The sequence below is a fragment of the Ochotona curzoniae genome, unplaced genomic scaffold (genome assembly GCF_017591425.1).
Source record: "Ochotona curzoniae isolate NIBS_2020 unplaced genomic scaffold, NIBS_Ocur_1.0 contig_908, whole genome shotgun sequence".
NCBI lineage: Eukaryota > Metazoa > Chordata > Mammalia > Lagomorpha > Ochotonidae > Ochotona > Ochotona curzoniae.
In genome coordinates this window covers 12,218,038-12,235,753 of record NW_024466607.1, presented here as the reverse complement: position 1 = coordinate 12,235,753, position 17,716 = coordinate 12,218,038, and the positions used below count along the sequence as shown (strand labels likewise).

Below are 17,716 nucleotides of genomic sequence, written 5' to 3'. Positions count from 1 at the left end.
ATGGGGTCGCTACGATCTGTGCATATCTCAAAGTTTTTAACTTTCACTTAATCTAGCAAAAAGAAAAAAGTCAAGAAATTTAAAAACCCACTCTAGAGCCAGACGCTGGACGGCCGGTATAGAACAGAGTGGGAAGAAGCCATTGGAATGAGGATGGAGATTTTGTATGAGTAGCTGGTTTGCTGTAGAATTACATACTTTTAAACCATGTCAAGTTTTTAATTACTTTGAATTCGTAAATGAAATTGGATCGTTGGTTTAGCTCGCTCATAAAGTTATCCTCAAAATTCCCATCATTGTAAGCTCCACGATTCCGAACGCAAACTACAACTCCCATGATTCCGCAGGTTGGGGGGCGGTGTTCGTCTTCGGATTACAACTACAATTCCCAGATCCCCTAGGACCTGCGCCTGCGCAAAGCTCCGCGCTGGGCTGGCCAGCCAAGCAGACGCGCGGCTGACACCTGCGAACCCCGCGGCGGCGACAGCTGTCTAGACGACCCATCGGTACCTGCGATCTCCGCCTGGACCTCTCGGGCTCGGAGTGGGCGCTGGAGGCCGGCGGCGGGGTGGACAAGCCGGCGTCGCAGAGGTGGCTTCAGTGCTGCCAAGGCTGGGCTTCAGGTGAGACGGGTGCGCCCGGGGTTGGCGCAGCCTCCGCGCCCCCGCCGGCTTGGGGTGGAGGCATCTGGCCCTAGAAGCTCGTCCCTTAGGGCCCGGCGCGCGTGCTGGGCCTGAGGTGAGCCCGAGATGTGAGGATGCCTTCAGGGTCCGGGCGGAGTTTCCAATACGAGGCAGTAACTGTGTTGCGGCCCGGAGGAGGCTCGCAGGTGGGCGGGAGGGTGCTGGTGGATGGGAACTCTCGGGGTCCCGGCGCCTGGTGCGAAGTGGCACCCCCAGACCTGCCGGCTGAAGCCCTAAACTCGTGGTGGGTCCTGGTCACAGCCCCCCCCCACGCCCTTTCTCTTGGGGGTAGGGGCACGGGAGCTGCTGTGGGTGATGCTGTGCTTTGAGCGCTGGTGGCCAGGAGGCTGGCAAGGTGCACCGAGGGGTCCCAGGCCTCCCGAGCTGTGCCTCGTGGGGCACAGGAGGACACCTGCAGAATGCCCTGTGATGATAGCCTGCCCAGGCCTGGTTGACCATGCCAGGGTAGCCTGTGAAGGAAGAGCCCGGTGGACCACCGATCCCATGCCTGTTTGTGTGCGCGCGCACCACCTGGTACCCATCCACTGGTGGGATTCCTCCGCTGAAGGGTGGGATCCTCGGGCCAGGAACCTGCTTACGTCAACAGCCGCACTGAGCCTCCCCTTCCCAAATGGGAAGAGTTCAGTTGAAGTCTTCGGGGGTGAGCTTGTTGGCGCTGAATGGCTCTGAGCTCACCCGGTTGCTCGGATCACGCAGATTGGGTGTCTGGCTCTGGGTAGCTGTGGGTCCTTGGATGCATTGTTCGCTTCCTCCAAACCTCCTTTTTCCGCACAGTGGAGAGGATGGTTCCTTCCTCACTGGCTGGTTCTCCTAGACTCGGGTGAGTCCCCAGCCCAGGGGCTAGGTGTGGATCACACGTGCCTGTGGGCTGATGCTAGCACCAAGAGAGATTCGAACCGGTCTCTGTCCTCTCGGAGGCTGGCTCCCAGGTGACTGAGCGTGGGGCAGACATAGGTCCCCCATTCTCAAAGATGGCCAGCCTGGCTGCTCTCAAGCCCGGGGTCCCTGGAAGGATGAAGGAGAGGGAGGGGGCTGGAGGCCCTCGGACAGCAGCAGGTCGAGCCGAGGCCGGTGCTGGGGCACTATGCACATCCCTGGAGCCTGAAGGTGCTGGCATGTCACAGCCACTAAAGTGTTTTTGACCCAGCTTCTCGTTGGCAAGTTCCTGCTTTGAGCTTTTCTTTAGAAAATATTGAGTACCTCATGGAGACTGAGCCAACCAAAAAATGAAATTAGCAAACGCCACATTCCCAAGGGTGCTTGCCAATCCCAGCCTGTTGCCAGCAGGGAAGGTTTCCCTCAGGACCTGGGATCGTGTGGTTCCCGGGACTTTGAAGACTGGATAAAGCAATCATTGTGAAAGGCGGAACACACAGCTACCACCCAGGATTCACATTCCAGCCCCACTGCTTAACAGCTGTGGGAGACAGCCATCCCTACAGTGCCTCTGGGCATACGTTCCTGAATGGGAACTGGCATTCATGACACCTGCAGCACGTTTGTGGTAGGTAAGGCAGGTCAAGCTCATGGCAGTGTGCCTGGCATGGCTTAAGAACCAGGGAAGGGGGAAGTGTCATATCACTATTAGGCTGATGCCAAAACGATTGTCAGAACCAGGGCCCTTCCCTTCTGCTATCTGCCAGCTGTGGTCTTGGCCATCCTTGAGGTCCAGGTACCTCCTGGGGAGCCTGAGGCAGCAGGGGAGTGTCCTTGCACCGTTTGGCCTGGACATTGGACCCCACAGCCTGGCTCTACACATTTTTCTCTCTGCGTGCTCTTGGGTGAGGAGGGGGCTGGCTGCTGGGCGAGTCTGGGGGCTGAGGTGTTAGGAAGAGGCAGCCCATGGACACCATGGGGCCTCCGCGGGCTCCCCGCCTCCCGCACAGCCTCTCCCTCAGAGCGGGGTGGGACCTGGAGAAGCTGGTTATGAGAAGAATGTGCTTGTTGCGCTGCTGGGAGAGTCGGATGGGGCACTGCCTCTGTGCACCCAGTCAGTCCCTACTTTGCGCAAGGGCAACCTCGAGGCTGGGCGTAAGGAGAAGATCCCCTAGGCTGCCATTTTAATCCTGTGAGCTCACAGTGCCTCCCAAGACCTTGTGTTTATTAAAAGTTAAAACAAATCATTTCCAAGGGTTCTTTTAGGTCTGACAAGTGGGGTTTTATAACTCCATGTTAATGGCTGACCCACCCAGCTTAACACTAAGGTATCTGGGATGGTTATCACCCTGATGTGTCTGTCACCTGTGTTTTCCTTGGGGCGAGAGCAGCCACAGCACCCCAAGCCACCTGTCACAGCCACATACCCTTTTTGCCTAGCTAGCTGGGGAGTAATTACAGCGAGAAGCCTTGGGTTGCTAAGTTACCACCGAGGGCCTGCGGGTCTGGTTTCCTAGCACATCCAGACCTGCCTTGCTCTTTGTATAATAAAAACCCTTGGCCCTGGGGTCTGCCAGGCTTCTCTGTGTTCCTCCGAGGCTCTGGACCGATGAGCAGGGTATCCACCCCCGGGTCACAGGCGCATTCAAGCCCTGGTGCTCTGAGCTTGAGCCTGCAGACCCTTAAATATTAACTCATGAAGGCTCAGTTCCTAGAATGAAAAGAAAACAGGGACAGTACTAGTGGGAAGGCTTTTGAGCGGTTCCCAAGAAATGTGCCAGGAAGAGGGCAGGGGTGTGCCTGGCACCCAGTAGGTGTTTAGTAAGTGAAGATGGGGGGTGGGCAAGTTTAGGCTCTTCTGTCTGCTCCAGAGGCCAGCGTCCTCTCGTCTTGACGTGGCCTGGCTGGGAGTCGATCCTTCCACATTGTCTGTGCCTCCCGTCTTTCCTGGAACACCAGGACTGCAGTGGAATACATCGGGAGGTTGTTCTTCCCCTGGTTTTGTAAGGCACAACCGAGTTCCTTCCTTGCCGTGTCCTGGGCGAGGCTTCAGGCAGGGAATGGGGGCCCTGGTCTGATGTCTGTCCCATGGCTGCCTTTTCTCATGCAGGCCCCGGGTTGGGTTGTTCAGGACGTGCCCTGTGGTGAGGCACATCCAGGACTCTGGCAGTGCAGTTTTGTGGCGGGAATCAGAGCACATCCCGGGGCGGGGGGTGGGGGCACCAGTGGTGCTTCCGGGAGGGCAGCAGTGGCCATTGTAAGGAACTGGAGCAACAGCACCCCTAGCTGTGTTCAGAGGCTCCTTTCTCAGGGGACCTGCCCTCTCTCTGCCAGCCTGCAGGGGGTCCCTTTCTGTCTCCTACTGGTGGCCACTTTAGACTAGGCCCCCCCCCTTAGTCCATTTAGCTGTGGCCAAGAGAGCTGGATTCATTTCTTGCCATGCTGCCCTACAGGCACTGCAGGCTGTGTGGGCGGAGTGGGTCAGGAGCTTGGAGGATGGCAGGACCCTCCGTCTCCTGCAAGGCAAGCTTGTACATCTCAGCAGAGGCTGGGGACAGAAGTCACTTAGCCTGTATTGATGGCAGGGATATCCTTGATTGACTGAGCTGGACAGAAACGCCTTGCTGAGTGTTACACAGTTGTGCTACTAAGAGCACACAGAGGGACCACATGGTTCCCAGGGTGATGGCCGATGCTGCCGACGCATGGCTCACTCTCCACTTTGCAGAACCTCACAAGAGCACCCGCCACTTGCCATGCCGAGCCCTCACCTCCCTAGGGACTCTCCCTGCTCTTCCCAGAGCAGCCTGCACAGTTATGTCCCCGCAGTGTGCATGTGCACTTGGGGGCCGTGGTTGCCTGGTGGGCCCAGCCACGGAGAAGGGGTGGCCTCCCAGCCCTAAGAGCTTGGGCCAGTGGCTTCTCCTCTGCAGGGGAGCAGCTCTGTTCCTGCATGGATGAGATGGGGCGTCTGAACCCTTGCTGGTCCTGGCTGCCCCCGGGTGGTGAGAGAGACTCACCCAGGGTGAGGTCATTTGATGCTGACGCGTGAGACCAACGCCTAACAAAGAGCATAACCTGCCTCCAGTCACACAGAAACCCAAATTGAGGAGCATTCTAGAAAATAGCTGGCCTTTTGGCTCCTAACAATGGGCGAGTTCATAAAGCAGGAGGATAGACTGAGGAGCCGCCCTGATGACCAATTGCATGCTCAATCCAGGATTGGCTCTGCACCATGGACCAGAGGCCACGGCCCCACACCAGTGCCCTCTCAGCACAAACTCCCTGGGCTCATGTATTTTATGTAAGGCAATTTTCTGCTTCTTAGGAAACACAGTAAAGTGTTAAGAGCTAAAGGAGCAAGATGTCTTTAGCGTATCTTTAAAGGAATCAGAAGAGTTTGAAAAATATAGAAAGAGAATGATAAATGTATCTAATTAGCGATTGGTGTGTCTAGGTAAGAATGTGGGAGAACTTTTTACCTTACATATTCAGCTTGTAAATTTGAAATGATTTCCAAATGAAAAGAGAAAGCTGGCAGTCTTTGGTCAGTCTCCCTGAGGCTCAGCCAGCTTTCTAACTTCTCAGAACTGGTCTTACTGTTTATGAAGAGCAGCAGCTCTGGGGAACCCCTGGTGTTAGCTCTGAACCTGTCATCATCAGGAAAGGGAGGAGTTGGGGGGACAGTGTGGTCATGGGGAACCCCTGGTGTTAGCTCTGAACCTGTCGCCATCAGGAAAGGGAGGAGTTGGGGGGACAGTGGGGTCACGACACCGAAGGAAAGCCCAAATAGAGGCCGGTCATCCGTCTTCTGTCTGATGCCTTCAGGCATCTGGCCAGGACTGCTCAGACCCTGGCCATGGCATGGCCTCCCCGGGGAAGCCCCTGGCGCTGTCATCAGCTGCCTTGTGTGACACTGCCCATGCCTGCTCTGCAGTCCTGGCACTGAGTGTGCAGTGCCCACTGGCCTGCAAGCAGTTGTGGGCCAGGCCATCGCTGCCCTAGGGTAGGGCAGAACCCCGTGCCCTGGCGGCCTCCTGACTTGCTGGGCGAGATGTGGCCATGGCATACAGGATCCTGCTGTGGACAGGGATCTGTGGCAGTTGTTGTCAATGGGAACATGCAGATGCATAACAGGGAATGGTCATGTTGTCACCACTCCCACCCCCAAAGCTTCCAGAACCTTCAGACTCACTCAGCCTCTGGCTGACTTCCCTGAGTGATGTCCTGTTGTCAACCTGTGGCGATGCACACAGCCTGGCATTTCTTTGTGAGTGAGGACTGCTTCCCAAACTTGGGTATCCCTCCCAATGAACTCAGTCCCCGTATCCATGGCCTGGAATCCCTGCTGGATCTAACTGGATCGGGGGATCTGAACATCCCCTCTAATAATTGTTTTATTTGGATTTCCAGTTTCACCCAGGGAAACAAGGCAGATCTGATGTGCATTACCTGTGGGAATGTCCCAGCAGCCCCCACTGCACGGCTCCCTATTCATGTCCACCTTGGTACACAGCAGTGCCAGGATTTACACAGTACTTCTAGCTTCCTTGTGTCCCAGGTGTACCAGGGAAAAGCCAGAGGACACGGCAGGCTCTGTGGCAGGCAGATTTCTGCCTCACCTGGAAGTGGATTGCAGGTGAGCCCATGGGAACTGGGCCCCACTGCCCTGCCCTTGAGCCTTGTGGCTTGTTCCCAACAAAGACTGAGGCCAGCCATTCTGCCAAGCCAATACAGACTTGAATTTTATGGGGGTTCCCCCTTTGAGGGGGTTCCTGCTCATTTCTGGGGAAGGTGGAATTCCAGCCATTGGTTAGCAAAAGGATTCACGCCTCCCCTTTGGCTTTGCTCCTTCATGGAGCAAGGAGATGCAACCCATGTTAAGGTTTTCTTCTAGGGTGCAGGCATGTGGCCTTTGGGTGAGATGCCCAGGTCCTCAGCAGAGTTCTTGGTTCACACGTCAGCTCTGGCTCCTGACTGTGCTCCTGGCTAATGCAGGCCCCGGGGGGGGGGGGGGAGGCGGGGGGTGAAGTAGTGATTGTTCAGATAACTGGTTTCCTGCCATCTACAGAAAAACCAGGGTTGAGCTGGCTCCTGCCTTCAGCATCAGCCCAGTCGATACTGTCTCAGGCATTTGGGGAGTGAACTGGTAGCCAGACGCTCTGTCTGTGCCTCTCAGAAAAAAAAAAAAAATTTTGGTCCAAGAGTACAAACTCTGATTAATATTAAATGTCTCAGTCACTCAATTTGTTAAATTTCCTAGGAACCACATTTTGCTAAATGTAAGTGCCTCTCTGTGAAAACCTGATAGCCAAACGTGTCCAAACTTGCCAGCAATGTTGCGTGAATGGTTCACTTCCAAGCACTTGTAAGCATTGGTTTACTAAGACCAGTTCCGTGTACTTCCGGAACACTGCTTTCCATCCAAACTAAGGGATTTGGGCAACTAAGGGACTTTGAACTTACCTCAGAGGATAAGTACCACTGAGTTCTGATCTGTAAAGTGGGGGCGCTAGAGATAGCGTCAGCCTCTTACCATTGGCTCGAGAACGAAATGAGAACATGAACATGCAGCTTTTAGCCCACTGCCTGGAACAAAAAATGTTGGTTGTTAACTTTTGAGCTGAAAACTGGCTGCTCAGCCTGGGAGAAGCTCCTCTGTACAGAGCGCTCTTCACAGGAGAAGGGAAGCAAGCCATTAGGGAAACCAAGCAACGTGAGCCGGAGCGTGGCTGGACTCCTGCCCGCTGCTGTTGGGAAGCCCAGCGGCAGGACAGGGACGGCAGTGCCGCCTTGGGGCCTGCGCGTGCAGCAGCTTCCTGAATCTTCCCAGGCCCCTCGGAGGTTCCTAGTCCCATTGCACAGGCGAGGAAGTGGACATTGGAGGAGAGAAGGGACCAGCCCCGATGCCAAGAGCCGAATCTAAACGCAGGGCGTGGGAGAGCTCTCGCCCCACACTCCTGTTGCTTGGAGGAGGATGTGTGCCACCAGGGCAGCAGTGGGTCCTGCCACCTGCTGCCTTCTGGAGCAGACGCTGCCCTCTGCTCTTTCTCTGGGGAGCATTTTGGACACACACATGTGGCACAGGGCTTTTTGAGCAAAAGCCAGAGGGCATCATGCTGGCATGAGGCAGAGGGCTCTTGGGGGAGAGGTGGTGTGGTGGGGTGCTAGTTGTGAGGGTCCAGAGGTCCCTTTTTCATGGGACACAAGGAGGGGCTCCTTCCCCGTCGGGCTCTCTTCACCCCGTAGCAATTCCAAGGCCACCTCCACTAGCGCAGCCAGGTCCACATCCCCGCACTGACCACTGTGTCACTTCAGGTGCTACCAGTGGCCTCCTGTCACCTCCGCCACAGCGGCCACCACAAGACTAGGGACGGCTTTATTTTCAAGTTTTTAAAACTCTGTCACATACTCCTCTGTCAGGTGATGCAGAGCCCTGTCCCCACTTTCTCTTGTCTTCTTGGGTCTCTGGATACAGATTCATGGGAAAAAACAAAAAGCACCCACCCATCGGGGGTCTGACTGGGGCAGAGGGGGAGTCACGGGGAGCTGGGTCTCTGGTCACGGCTTGCACAGTTGGTGCTGGCTGGCCGCCATCGGCCTAGCTCTGCTGTGGTAGCTAACAGTAGTTAATAATACAGTCATGCCCTGCCTGTCCACACCTGAACAAAGCCTGCTGTGGGGAGGACAAGGAGAAACCCCGAGGACCCCACTCCCATTCCCCCAGCCCTGCTCCCCGCTCCTGGCCTCCTTAGGTGTCTATGTAGCAGGGATTTCCTGTGCGGATCCACTCAGCGCTGGAAGGTGGGCGCTCAGGGCAAACGCCGTTTGGGTGTTCCCCTTGCGTGTGGGAGGAGGTTTCCTGCCCCAGACCCGGCTTTGTACGGGAAGAAGTAACTGGACAGGGTCGTGAGACAAGGAAGGCCTTGTCTGCCTTGTCTGACAGTCGCTTACCCCACGGCCTCCCAGGCCAGAGTGGCCGCAGCGTCACAGATGTCCAGCAGGGGGCAAGGCGTGACAAGGGAGGACAAGAAGTTTTTGAAAGCTGGCAGTCAAGGAAGCCACGAGATAGGATGGGTCCCCGTGCCTCGTCCCGCGGCTTTTAACCAGAAAACAAAGGCACAAAGAGACGTTCTCGAAAGTGGAGCAGCCCACGGGTTCAACTCAACCCCCTGTCCAAGCGAGTTACACTCGGTTGGGGAAACATGTTTCCTACCAACTTAATTCACCTGCAGGGTTTTTGTTTGTGGACTAATCCGCCACAGCTGGGAGGGCCTGAGGTGGAGGAGGCGAGCTCGCAGCCAATCTGCCCGAGGTTAAGAAGCCACCTTCCCCCCCTTTAGGGTTCAGCAGGCTGCCACTTTGCCTGCCAAACGCCCTAGGAAAACTAACCAGTTTCTGCCTGCAGCTTCTGCCCGCCTCACATACGCTGTTTTTTGTTGTTTTTCTAAGTGGTCAAAAAAAAAAAAAAGAAAGAAAAAGAAAACTTGTTACAGGTGAATAGTCCTGTTCTTCAGCAAACTGTTCGTTGGTTTATACAACTTGCATTCCCCATCCCAGCAGAAGGAACCCCAATTGCTACCTGGGATATGGGGGTGTGCTGAGGTCTGCTGTAGCCACTTCAAGCTGAGAGGGGTGGTGAGGACAGCACCGGGGCACCCTTGGGTTGCTGGTGGTTTGTAGCCTTCCACAGGGGCGTTACTTGCGGCACTGCTTGGAGCTTGAGGCTTCTCCCGGCTTAGTCCTGGAGAACACCCCGGCCGGGCAGTTATAACCTCTGCCAGCTGAGAGCCTTGTCTTTAATGAGCGTTCCAGGGTTCCAGCTCAAAGCTTCTATGTCAAAGTCTGTTTTTCGTAGAGCTTTACATGTAAAAGAATTGTCAAAGCATTTGGTCAAAGTGAAAATTAGACCTGAGCATTAAAAAAAAAAAAGCTGTGAAAAGCAATTACATTCAATAAATTTAACAAAACAGACTGGGGGATGCAAAAGACTTTGTTACCTAAGTCAGTTACAAAAGGATAGGAAAGCTTTGGAAGAATTAGCCTGTCTTTACTACCTACTGGCTTCTTTAATTTACATCACAAATAACCCTCGGTGCCTGTAAATTAGAGAAAAAGCCTTTACGAGAACATACAGAATTTTAACCCAGTTAAAGTAGTTTTGAATTATTAAACTGTCCAAGCAGCTTTTGAATCCAGACAGGAAATCGGTAGATGATTTCTACTTTAGCCAAACTGTTGTGGGCTAGGTTCTTGCCTCTTGCTTCAAAAGCATTTTAAGTACAGGCGCAAATGCAGCTTACAGAGTGAAAAAGCGGATTTAAACGCAAGGGAACCAGACACACGCGGACCACGTTCAGGGGTGGAGGGGACCCAAAGGGGCAGGGTGGAGAGAAAGCGCTTTCTATTCACTTCATGTTTCCGCCAGGAGAGTAAGAAAGTGAGACACCCCCCCACACACACACACACTGCTTAGGAGCCTGGAAAGGGGGGTAATTACATGATACTGCCCCTCCCGCCCCCCAGCCTGTCCCAGGGGAGGGAAGACCATCCTGGGGGTCACTGGATTGACTCGTGGGCAGATAGGAGGACATGGGGGGAAGGGCGGCGCTCTATCTCCAAGCCTCTCCCTCCCCATCCCGTTTCAAAACTACTGCCATCGCCGAGTCCAGGGAAGAACTTAGCCTGGAAGACGAGACATTTCCACACACATGACGCTTGTTAAGAAGACCTAGTCATCCTTGAGAATCGGGCTGTGGCTGGCAGACTTGCTTAGGCAAGAAGCTGAGGTTGCACGGCTCTTTGCCCCGTTCAGGGCAGTAGCAGACGCTCCGAGAGAGCTCTGTAACAAGGCATGCGTTCCCCACGTGAAGAACAGGGGACTCTTAGGTGCCGAGACCTTGGAGAAATTTGTGTAGACGAGAGCTTTTCTTTTCGTTCCAAGTTGCTGCTGCAGTGTGATCACCCCCTTTCCGCGGGTGTCTGCGCAGGCACAGCATGAGCCAGGGGCTTTTTAAGAGAGGGTGACGCGTGAGGGAACTAGATACGCGAGGTTTTGCAAAGCCTGCAGTTGGAGGGAATCCCGCCTCTGCAGGAGCGGACCCACCCTATGCCTGTCCCAGCGCCTCTGAGAAAACAGGCGTTTCTGACAGCGGAGCAACCCACGGGTTCCCCCTCTCGGGGTGGTGGGGACAACTCAGTGGCAGTTCAGGAGGCTTTTATTATTCATCCCTTGTTTCATAAACCTGATTCAGCTGTGGGACGACTCCTCACCGTCCCAGCCAAGGGAGCCACAGGTGGCTCCTCGCATAAGCAGGGAAGGAGGCGAGCAAAGCACGCGGCCAATCACCAGGCCTGGCCAGCCACGGGCCTCGTTACAGCTCCCGTTCTGACACCTGGTCCTGGTCTGTCCGACTTTTCTGGTGGCTGGTAGCTTCCTCCTAAAGACCTCAGCCACAGCTTAACAACCACCTGCCCCGACGGTCAACTGCTGCCCTAGGTATGGAAAACCCTAGCAAAGTTTTCAAAAACACTCGTTTCCTGCCTGCAGCACCATGTAACAATTTTCTTTCCAAAGAACTCAGTCTTAGGGTTAGCCCTGGACCTTGTAGAGTCAGGGTTTGAGTTGGTCATTTCGCTTGGCCCCACCAGGCCTGATCTTCAGCGGTCGACACAGCAGGACCCCTGTCCCAGCCTGTTGGAGTTCTAGGTGAGGTTTTCAGCCTAGTGTACGGTGGAACCCTACGTGCCTGCCACACTGTCCGACTTTCATTCTCGCCCTTTGAATCTAAAGAACCTGCATCGGTGTACAGGGAGGCTCTAGGTGGAGACATACTAGTGTGTCACCCTGGGTGATCCGTACCTCCATGCCTCCTTACTTGCTGTCCCACGAGGAACCTCGGCTCTTAGCAGCAGCTTCAGCTCACTAGTGTAGCGTGGAACCTGCACTCCAAATGTCTGGCCAGCCTTAGCCTCTCTCTGGGCAAGAAGGGCATAAGCTTTGCTTTGGGGGTCCCAGGAAAGACATTAAGAGGACAGAGGAGGGTAGGGTTCCCTATGATGCTGGGATTCTGGCTCCCAAACCCATTCCGGCAGAACCAGGTGACAGATGCAGTGGGGCACACAGAGCTGCAGGCTGGACAGGTTCTGAGCGCCTTGGTCAGCAGCAGCCCGGGAGGCCGCTGGTGCACAGGGCCCCTTGGAACATGGAGTCAGGCATCAGCATGACACAGCCCAGTCAGCTCCAGCTGCACTCTGTCCAGTGTCCAAGGGCAAGGAGAGTGGCCGCGTTCCCCCTGCCACTGCCCCAGGGTTGCTGTGTCTCACAGGCTCACCACGCACTGGGGGAGAGAGGGGTGTGAATGTGTGTCTGTTGCCCGGCCAGGAGCTGTGCCCGGTTTGATTTTCCCTCCTGGAGGACTGTGTTGGTTATCTAGGAACATTCGGTAGGTTGGTGGGGAGAAACCTCTTTATCTTCTTCTGGGAGAGGGATCTGATTAATGCATTCTTTGTCTCCATCTGCTGCCTTTTGAACACCTTTCCGGGGCTCTGCCTGATCCTTCAGGCTCCTGGCTTATGGAGGCCGCTGCGTGCGGTTGGAGGAGGGACATACAGAGAGGGGCTGGAAGGACTCCATGGTGACCCCTGCTGCCCAGTTCCTGGCTGGCCACCTGCTACCTCACAGTCAGGTGGTTTTCTTTGACAAAATGCAAATCAGGTTCTCCTGGACACACATCTTGAGATAAGGATTCAAGTGCCAGTGGGTTTTTTGTGCTGTGTCGTCGCTGCTGCCCTGCAACGGTGACACTAAAAACGACAAGACGCGCTATTGAGGGTCCGGGAAAAGCCGGAACCGGACCCCTCACTGCCAAAAGCGGCCGCGTTTCTCCGCTGCTCCTGATCCCATTGGTCTAAGCTTTCCTCCGCCGCTTCTCTAGCCCTAATTTCCGCCACCCTTCTTCCCATATTTCTTCTTCTCGTACTTTCCCCGTCTCCCTTCCGGCACCCTTCTTCCCGCCCCCGTCTTTCTCATCCGTCTGTGTTTGTTTGTCTGTCTGCCTGTTTGCCCGTCCATCCTCTGTGGCTGTTGTCCGTCCGGCTTTTACCGGCTACTTTTATATCGTTCTCCACCAATCACTTCTCCCCGTGGGTCCACTTGGCGCTACGTGATAGGCCAGTAATCGCAGCAGAGGTGTTAGCCTATCCCTGTGACTTCCTGTTTACCTGCTGGTGACACCAGCTCCGCCTCCTGGCCCTGGGCCAGCCGCATCGTGCAACGGCCCCTTCCAATCCCAGGAGTGGCTTTAGCACCCCGCTCCCCACAGTGCTGGGTCCTGGTAAACATGAACAGGAGACAAATGGGACAAGGCAAGGAGTGCAGCCACCAGGGATATGCACTGCAGGCTCATGACCACTGTGGCCAACCAGAGCCTCACCCCTCTTTGGTCATGCCAGGAGCCTCCAAGCTCCAAGCTGGGAGCATGATCTGAGGGGTTTCTGCATCCGTTTCTGCCATGACATTAATGCCATCTGCCTGGCTTCCCTGTAGCAAAGCTGGGAAACACCTGAGCAGTCTGCCCTCCAGGACCCTTGCCTTAAACCATGCAGCTGTTTCTAGAACAATATTCTGTGGTTCTGTCCCTGCCCGCAGCAGATCTTCCTAACTTGGGACCCTGAAGAACCCAGGGACAGTCCTTGTGGGCCAGCGTGTATCAGCAGGCCTTGGAGCCGGGGAGGGGCTGAGTATCTAACAGAAAACAGCTCCCACCTCTTTCTGCAGGCTGGTCTCTGCCTGGTCGCCTGTTTACCATGTGTTTCCTGTTCCTTGAGCTTTGCCCCGGGACCCTGAGTGCAGGGCTTGGCTTCATGTGGACCTTGGCACCCTGCCTGTGGGTGACCCCATCTGCTGCCAAGGCTGCCTTAGACCACAAAGACCCTGGGAGAGAACAGGTGGCGAGGCCCTGGGGACTGCAAGGCCTTCCTAGGTCAGCGGGGTTTCTCTGCCCCCAGGTACTCCTGGCTCCCCTTCTTGCATCCTCCTGGGCATCTTGCTGGGCTGCCCAAGGCTGTCTGTCTCTCCCAGCATCTATTGGAAACTGTTCTCGCCTTGATCAGATCAAAGCACGCATCCGTGTGTGCCACACACATCTGCCTCCCATTTCAGGGGGAGAAGTTATGTTGATTTAATTCCAGATATTTTATTTCTCATCTGCTCTCCAGAATTCTCTTGTCATTTATAATAATGATCTATTTCATTCTTTACTGTTTCCTTTTTAACTTCCTACTATGTGAAATGCAGTAGAGGATCCTGGAAAGAACCAGTCCTTCCCCACAACACTCAACATCCCTCTGTTACTGTGCACACTGTTGTTTTGCTGGAGTATTTTGGAGCAAATCGCATCCTGCTGTGGGTTTTCCCTCCCCCCCCCAAGTTTTATTTTTTTGGGGAAAAAAAGAGCTATTCAGTTATTGATTTGAAAGGGTTGGAAAATAGAGATCTACTGGTGCACTTCCCAAATGGCTACAACAGCCAGAACGGGGTTGGATCATGCCAGGAGTCTGGAGCTCCACTGGTTGCCTTTGGGCGCTGCAGGCTGAAGTTACATGGTTTGGACAAGACAACCACAGTCGTGTGCTGCGCCCTCTCTCCCCCCACTGCATCATAGCAAGGCTTTCATGCTGTCGACCTGTTCTTACTGGAGCAGTTAAGTTGGTGACTTGGTGCCCAGCATCTGGGCTGTGGTTTCTGTGTTTACCTTTGTAATTGGTGAGTATCTCACGGGGAGAGGTACTTTGACACCACGGAAACATCTTGTTGATGTCACACTCTGACCACCAACTTTGGCAGATGTCAGCAGGTCCCGCCTGCAGTGCTGATTCTGTGCTGCTGGCTGAATGGTGAGTTTTCTGCTCTCATCACTGTTTTACACTTATTCATTGGCATTCCAGAAGGAAGGGCCAGAGAGGCACAGTGACGTGCCCAGGCTCACACAGCAAAGTGACAGACTTGGCCTGGGGTTCAGCAGGCTCTGGATATGTTCCTTTTCTCCGCAGCATGAGACAGGGACTCTGCCATGGCAGCATCTCACAGCCCAGGCAGCGGTGGGGTTGTAGCTTCTGTCCAGCTTACCCAGTCTAAGGTGTGTCCAGAAGCAGCCTGGCAATGCTGAGCTGATCTCAAGGATGACATGGAACCTGCTCTAGTTGATAGACAAATAAGCAAGTATTTTCAAGCACTTACTAAACCTTGTTTTTTGTCCTCCCTGCTAACACCTCATTGGCTAAAGCTAGTTTTGTGACCAAGTACCAAGTCAGGGGAAGGGTACATGTCACCCAGGGAAGTGACGGGAAGGGAGAGAATGCTGGGCACAGTGGCTGTGAGGACTCAGAACCAGGCACAGTGACACAGTGACCCACTGATTTTCAAGGTGGCTTGTGATGACTCCAGAGACACTGCCAACTCCTTTCTCTTTTCCTTCTCTCCCTGTGCAGGCTTCTGCTGGCCCCTGGAGAGGCCCTGAGAATGAGCGCAGCTCACCCAGCCTGGGGCACTTTCCAGTGGCTGCTGTCCCTCTAGGGCCCCGCCGCTGTGCTGGCGGGCAGCAGTAGGATGCACCTGTCAGCGGTGTTCAACGCCCTCCTGGTGTCGGTGCTGGCAGCCGTCCTGTGGAAGCATGTGCGGCTGCGCGAGCATGCAGCCACTCTGGAGGAGGAGCTGGCCCTCGGGCAGCAGGCCCTGGAGCCGGCCTCGTCGCTGAGGATCGACTACCCGCAGGCCCTGCAGAGCCTGATGGAGGGTGGCACCCACATGGTGTGCACGGGACGCACGCACACCGACCGCCTCTGCCGCTTCCAGTGGCTCTGCTACTCCAACGAGGCTGAGGAGTTCATCTTCTTCCACGGCAACAACTCCGTCATGCTCCCCAACCTGGGCTCGCGGCGCTTCCAGCCGGCCCTGCTTGACCTCTCCACCGTGGAGGACCACAACACCCAGTACTTCAACTTCGTGGAGCTGCCTGCTGCGGCTCTGCGCTTCATGCCCAAGCCGGTGTTCGTGCCCGACGTGGCACTCATCGCCAACCGCTTCAATCCCGACAACCTCATGCACGTCTTCCACGACGACCTATTGCCGCTCTTCTACACGCTGCGCCAGTTCCCTGGCCTGGCCCACGAGGCTCGGCTCTTCTTCATGGAGGGCTGGGGCGAGGGCGCCCACTTTGACCTCTACAAGCTCCTCAGCCCCAAGCAGCCGCTGCTGCGGGCTCAGCTGAAGACCCTCGGCCGGCTGCTCTGCTTCTCCCATGCTTTTGTGGGTCTCTCCAAGGTCACCACTTGGTACCAGTATGGCTTTGTCCAGCCTCAAGGCCCCAAGGCCAACATCCTCGTGTCAGGCAACGAGATCCGGCAGTTCGCACAGTTCATGATGGAAAAACTGAACGTGAGCCACTCGGGGGCCCCCCTGGGTGAGGAGTACATTCTGGTCTTCAGCCGTACGCACAACAGGCTCATTCTGAATGAGGCAGAGCTGCTGCTGGAGCTGGCCCAGGAGTTCCAGATGAAGACGGTGACCGTGTCGCTGGAGGACCATACCTTTGCAGACATCGTGCGGCTGGTCAGCAACGCCTCCATGCTGGTCAGCATGCACGGGGCGCAGCTGGTCACTTCCCTCTTCCTGCCCCGTGGAGCAACCGTGGTCGAGCTCTTCCCGTACGGCGTCAATCCCGACCACTACACGCCCTACAAGACGCTGGCCCTGCTGCCCGGCATGGACCTGCAGTACGTCGCCTGGCGTAACATGATGCCCGAGAACACGGTCACGCACCCCGAGAGGCCCTGGGACCAGGGAGGCATCGCCCACCTGGACCGAGCTGAACAGGCCCGCATCCTGCAGAGCCGCGAGGTCCCACGGCACCTCTGCTGCCGGAACCCCGAGTGGCTCTTCCGGATCTATCAGGACACTAGGGTGGACATCCCATCCCTCATGCAAACCATACGGCGTGTGGTGAAGGGCCAGCCAGGGCCACGGAGGCAGAAGTGGACAGTGAGCCTGTACCCGGGCAAGGTGCGGGAGGCGCGGTGCCAGGCGTCCGTGCAGGGCGCCTCCGAGGCCCGCCTCACTGTGTCCTGGCAGATCCCCTGGAACCTCAAGTACCTGAAGGTGAGGGAGGTCAAGTACGAGGTGTGGCTGCAGGAGCAGGGCGAGAACAGCTACGTGCCTTACATCCTGAGCCTGCAGAACCACACCTTCACGGAGAACATCAAGCCCTTCACCACCTATCTGGTGTGGGTCCGCTGCATCTTCAACAAGCTCCTCCTGGGGCCCTTTGCGGATGTGCTGGTGTGCAGCACATAGCAGGCAGCCCCACTGCCCCGTGGCCCTGGACCCGCGCTCCCTGCTGCCACCATCGTCGCCGTAACTGTTGGCAATTACTCCTCTATTTATTGGGCAGGCCTGCTCCAGGCCAACGCCTACGTGTTGTCTTACTGCATCTGGGGGTGGTGGTCACGGCACTGCTCTTTGAACTGGAGAGTGGGCCCCTCCTTCTGTCGTCTGCTAATCACCCGTACAGGAGAAGGTCCTGGAAGTGGTGAGGACTGAGGGGAGGAGGAGGAAGGGAGGTCAGATCCGGGGATGCTGTCTGGCTCAGTGCCCCGCTGCATCCTCCTGGTCAGTGTCCAGGTTTCCGGAAGCTGAGGAATGCTGTGACTGGTCGGCTGGCTGGTTCGCTGTGCCGGTAGCACAATGTGAAGGTGTCTGTGGGGGCATTCATTAAATGGTGATAAACGCCTCGGCCCAGCACTTTTATTGGACGCTGGGAAGGGGGCTGCTGCCCCTTAGCCAGGGGCCCTGGGATCCTGGGTGTTTAGCCATGTGACAGCAGGAATGTGGCCAGGGTTGGGAAGCAAGCAGGCTGGGGAAGTCTCCTCCTGGCTGGCCAGGTTCTATTTCCATCGAGGTGGGAGAAACGCCTGGAAGGGGCTCAGCGGAGAGCTGCGGTGAGAAAGGATCTACCCACTCACCAGGGGTCTCCCCTATCCTCAGCTGGACGCCAGGCCTCAGTGTCCCTGTGCAGGTTGAAGACAGGCTGCCTGGGGCTGGCTGGGCTGCGTCTCTTCCACAGGAAGAATCCTCGCAT

General features: G+C 55.8%; 1 protein-coding gene across 1 annotated transcript; it reads left to right on the top strand.

Annotated features, from left to right (window-relative positions):
* The first annotated feature begins 550 nt into the window (after window positions 1-550).
* Window positions 551-17,190, top strand: POMGNT2 (protein O-linked mannose N-acetylglucosaminyltransferase 2 (beta 1,4-)). The gene is made up of 2 exons (XM_040994944.1): window positions 551-623; window positions 15,072-17,190. Exon 2 carries the CDS (start codon window positions 15,190-15,192, stop codon window positions 16,930-16,932), a length of 1,743 nt encoding a protein of 580 aa, XP_040850878.1. The 5' UTR covers window positions 551-623; window positions 15,072-15,189; the 3' UTR covers window positions 16,933-17,190.
* The last annotated feature ends 526 nt before the right edge of the window (window positions 17,191-17,716 follow it).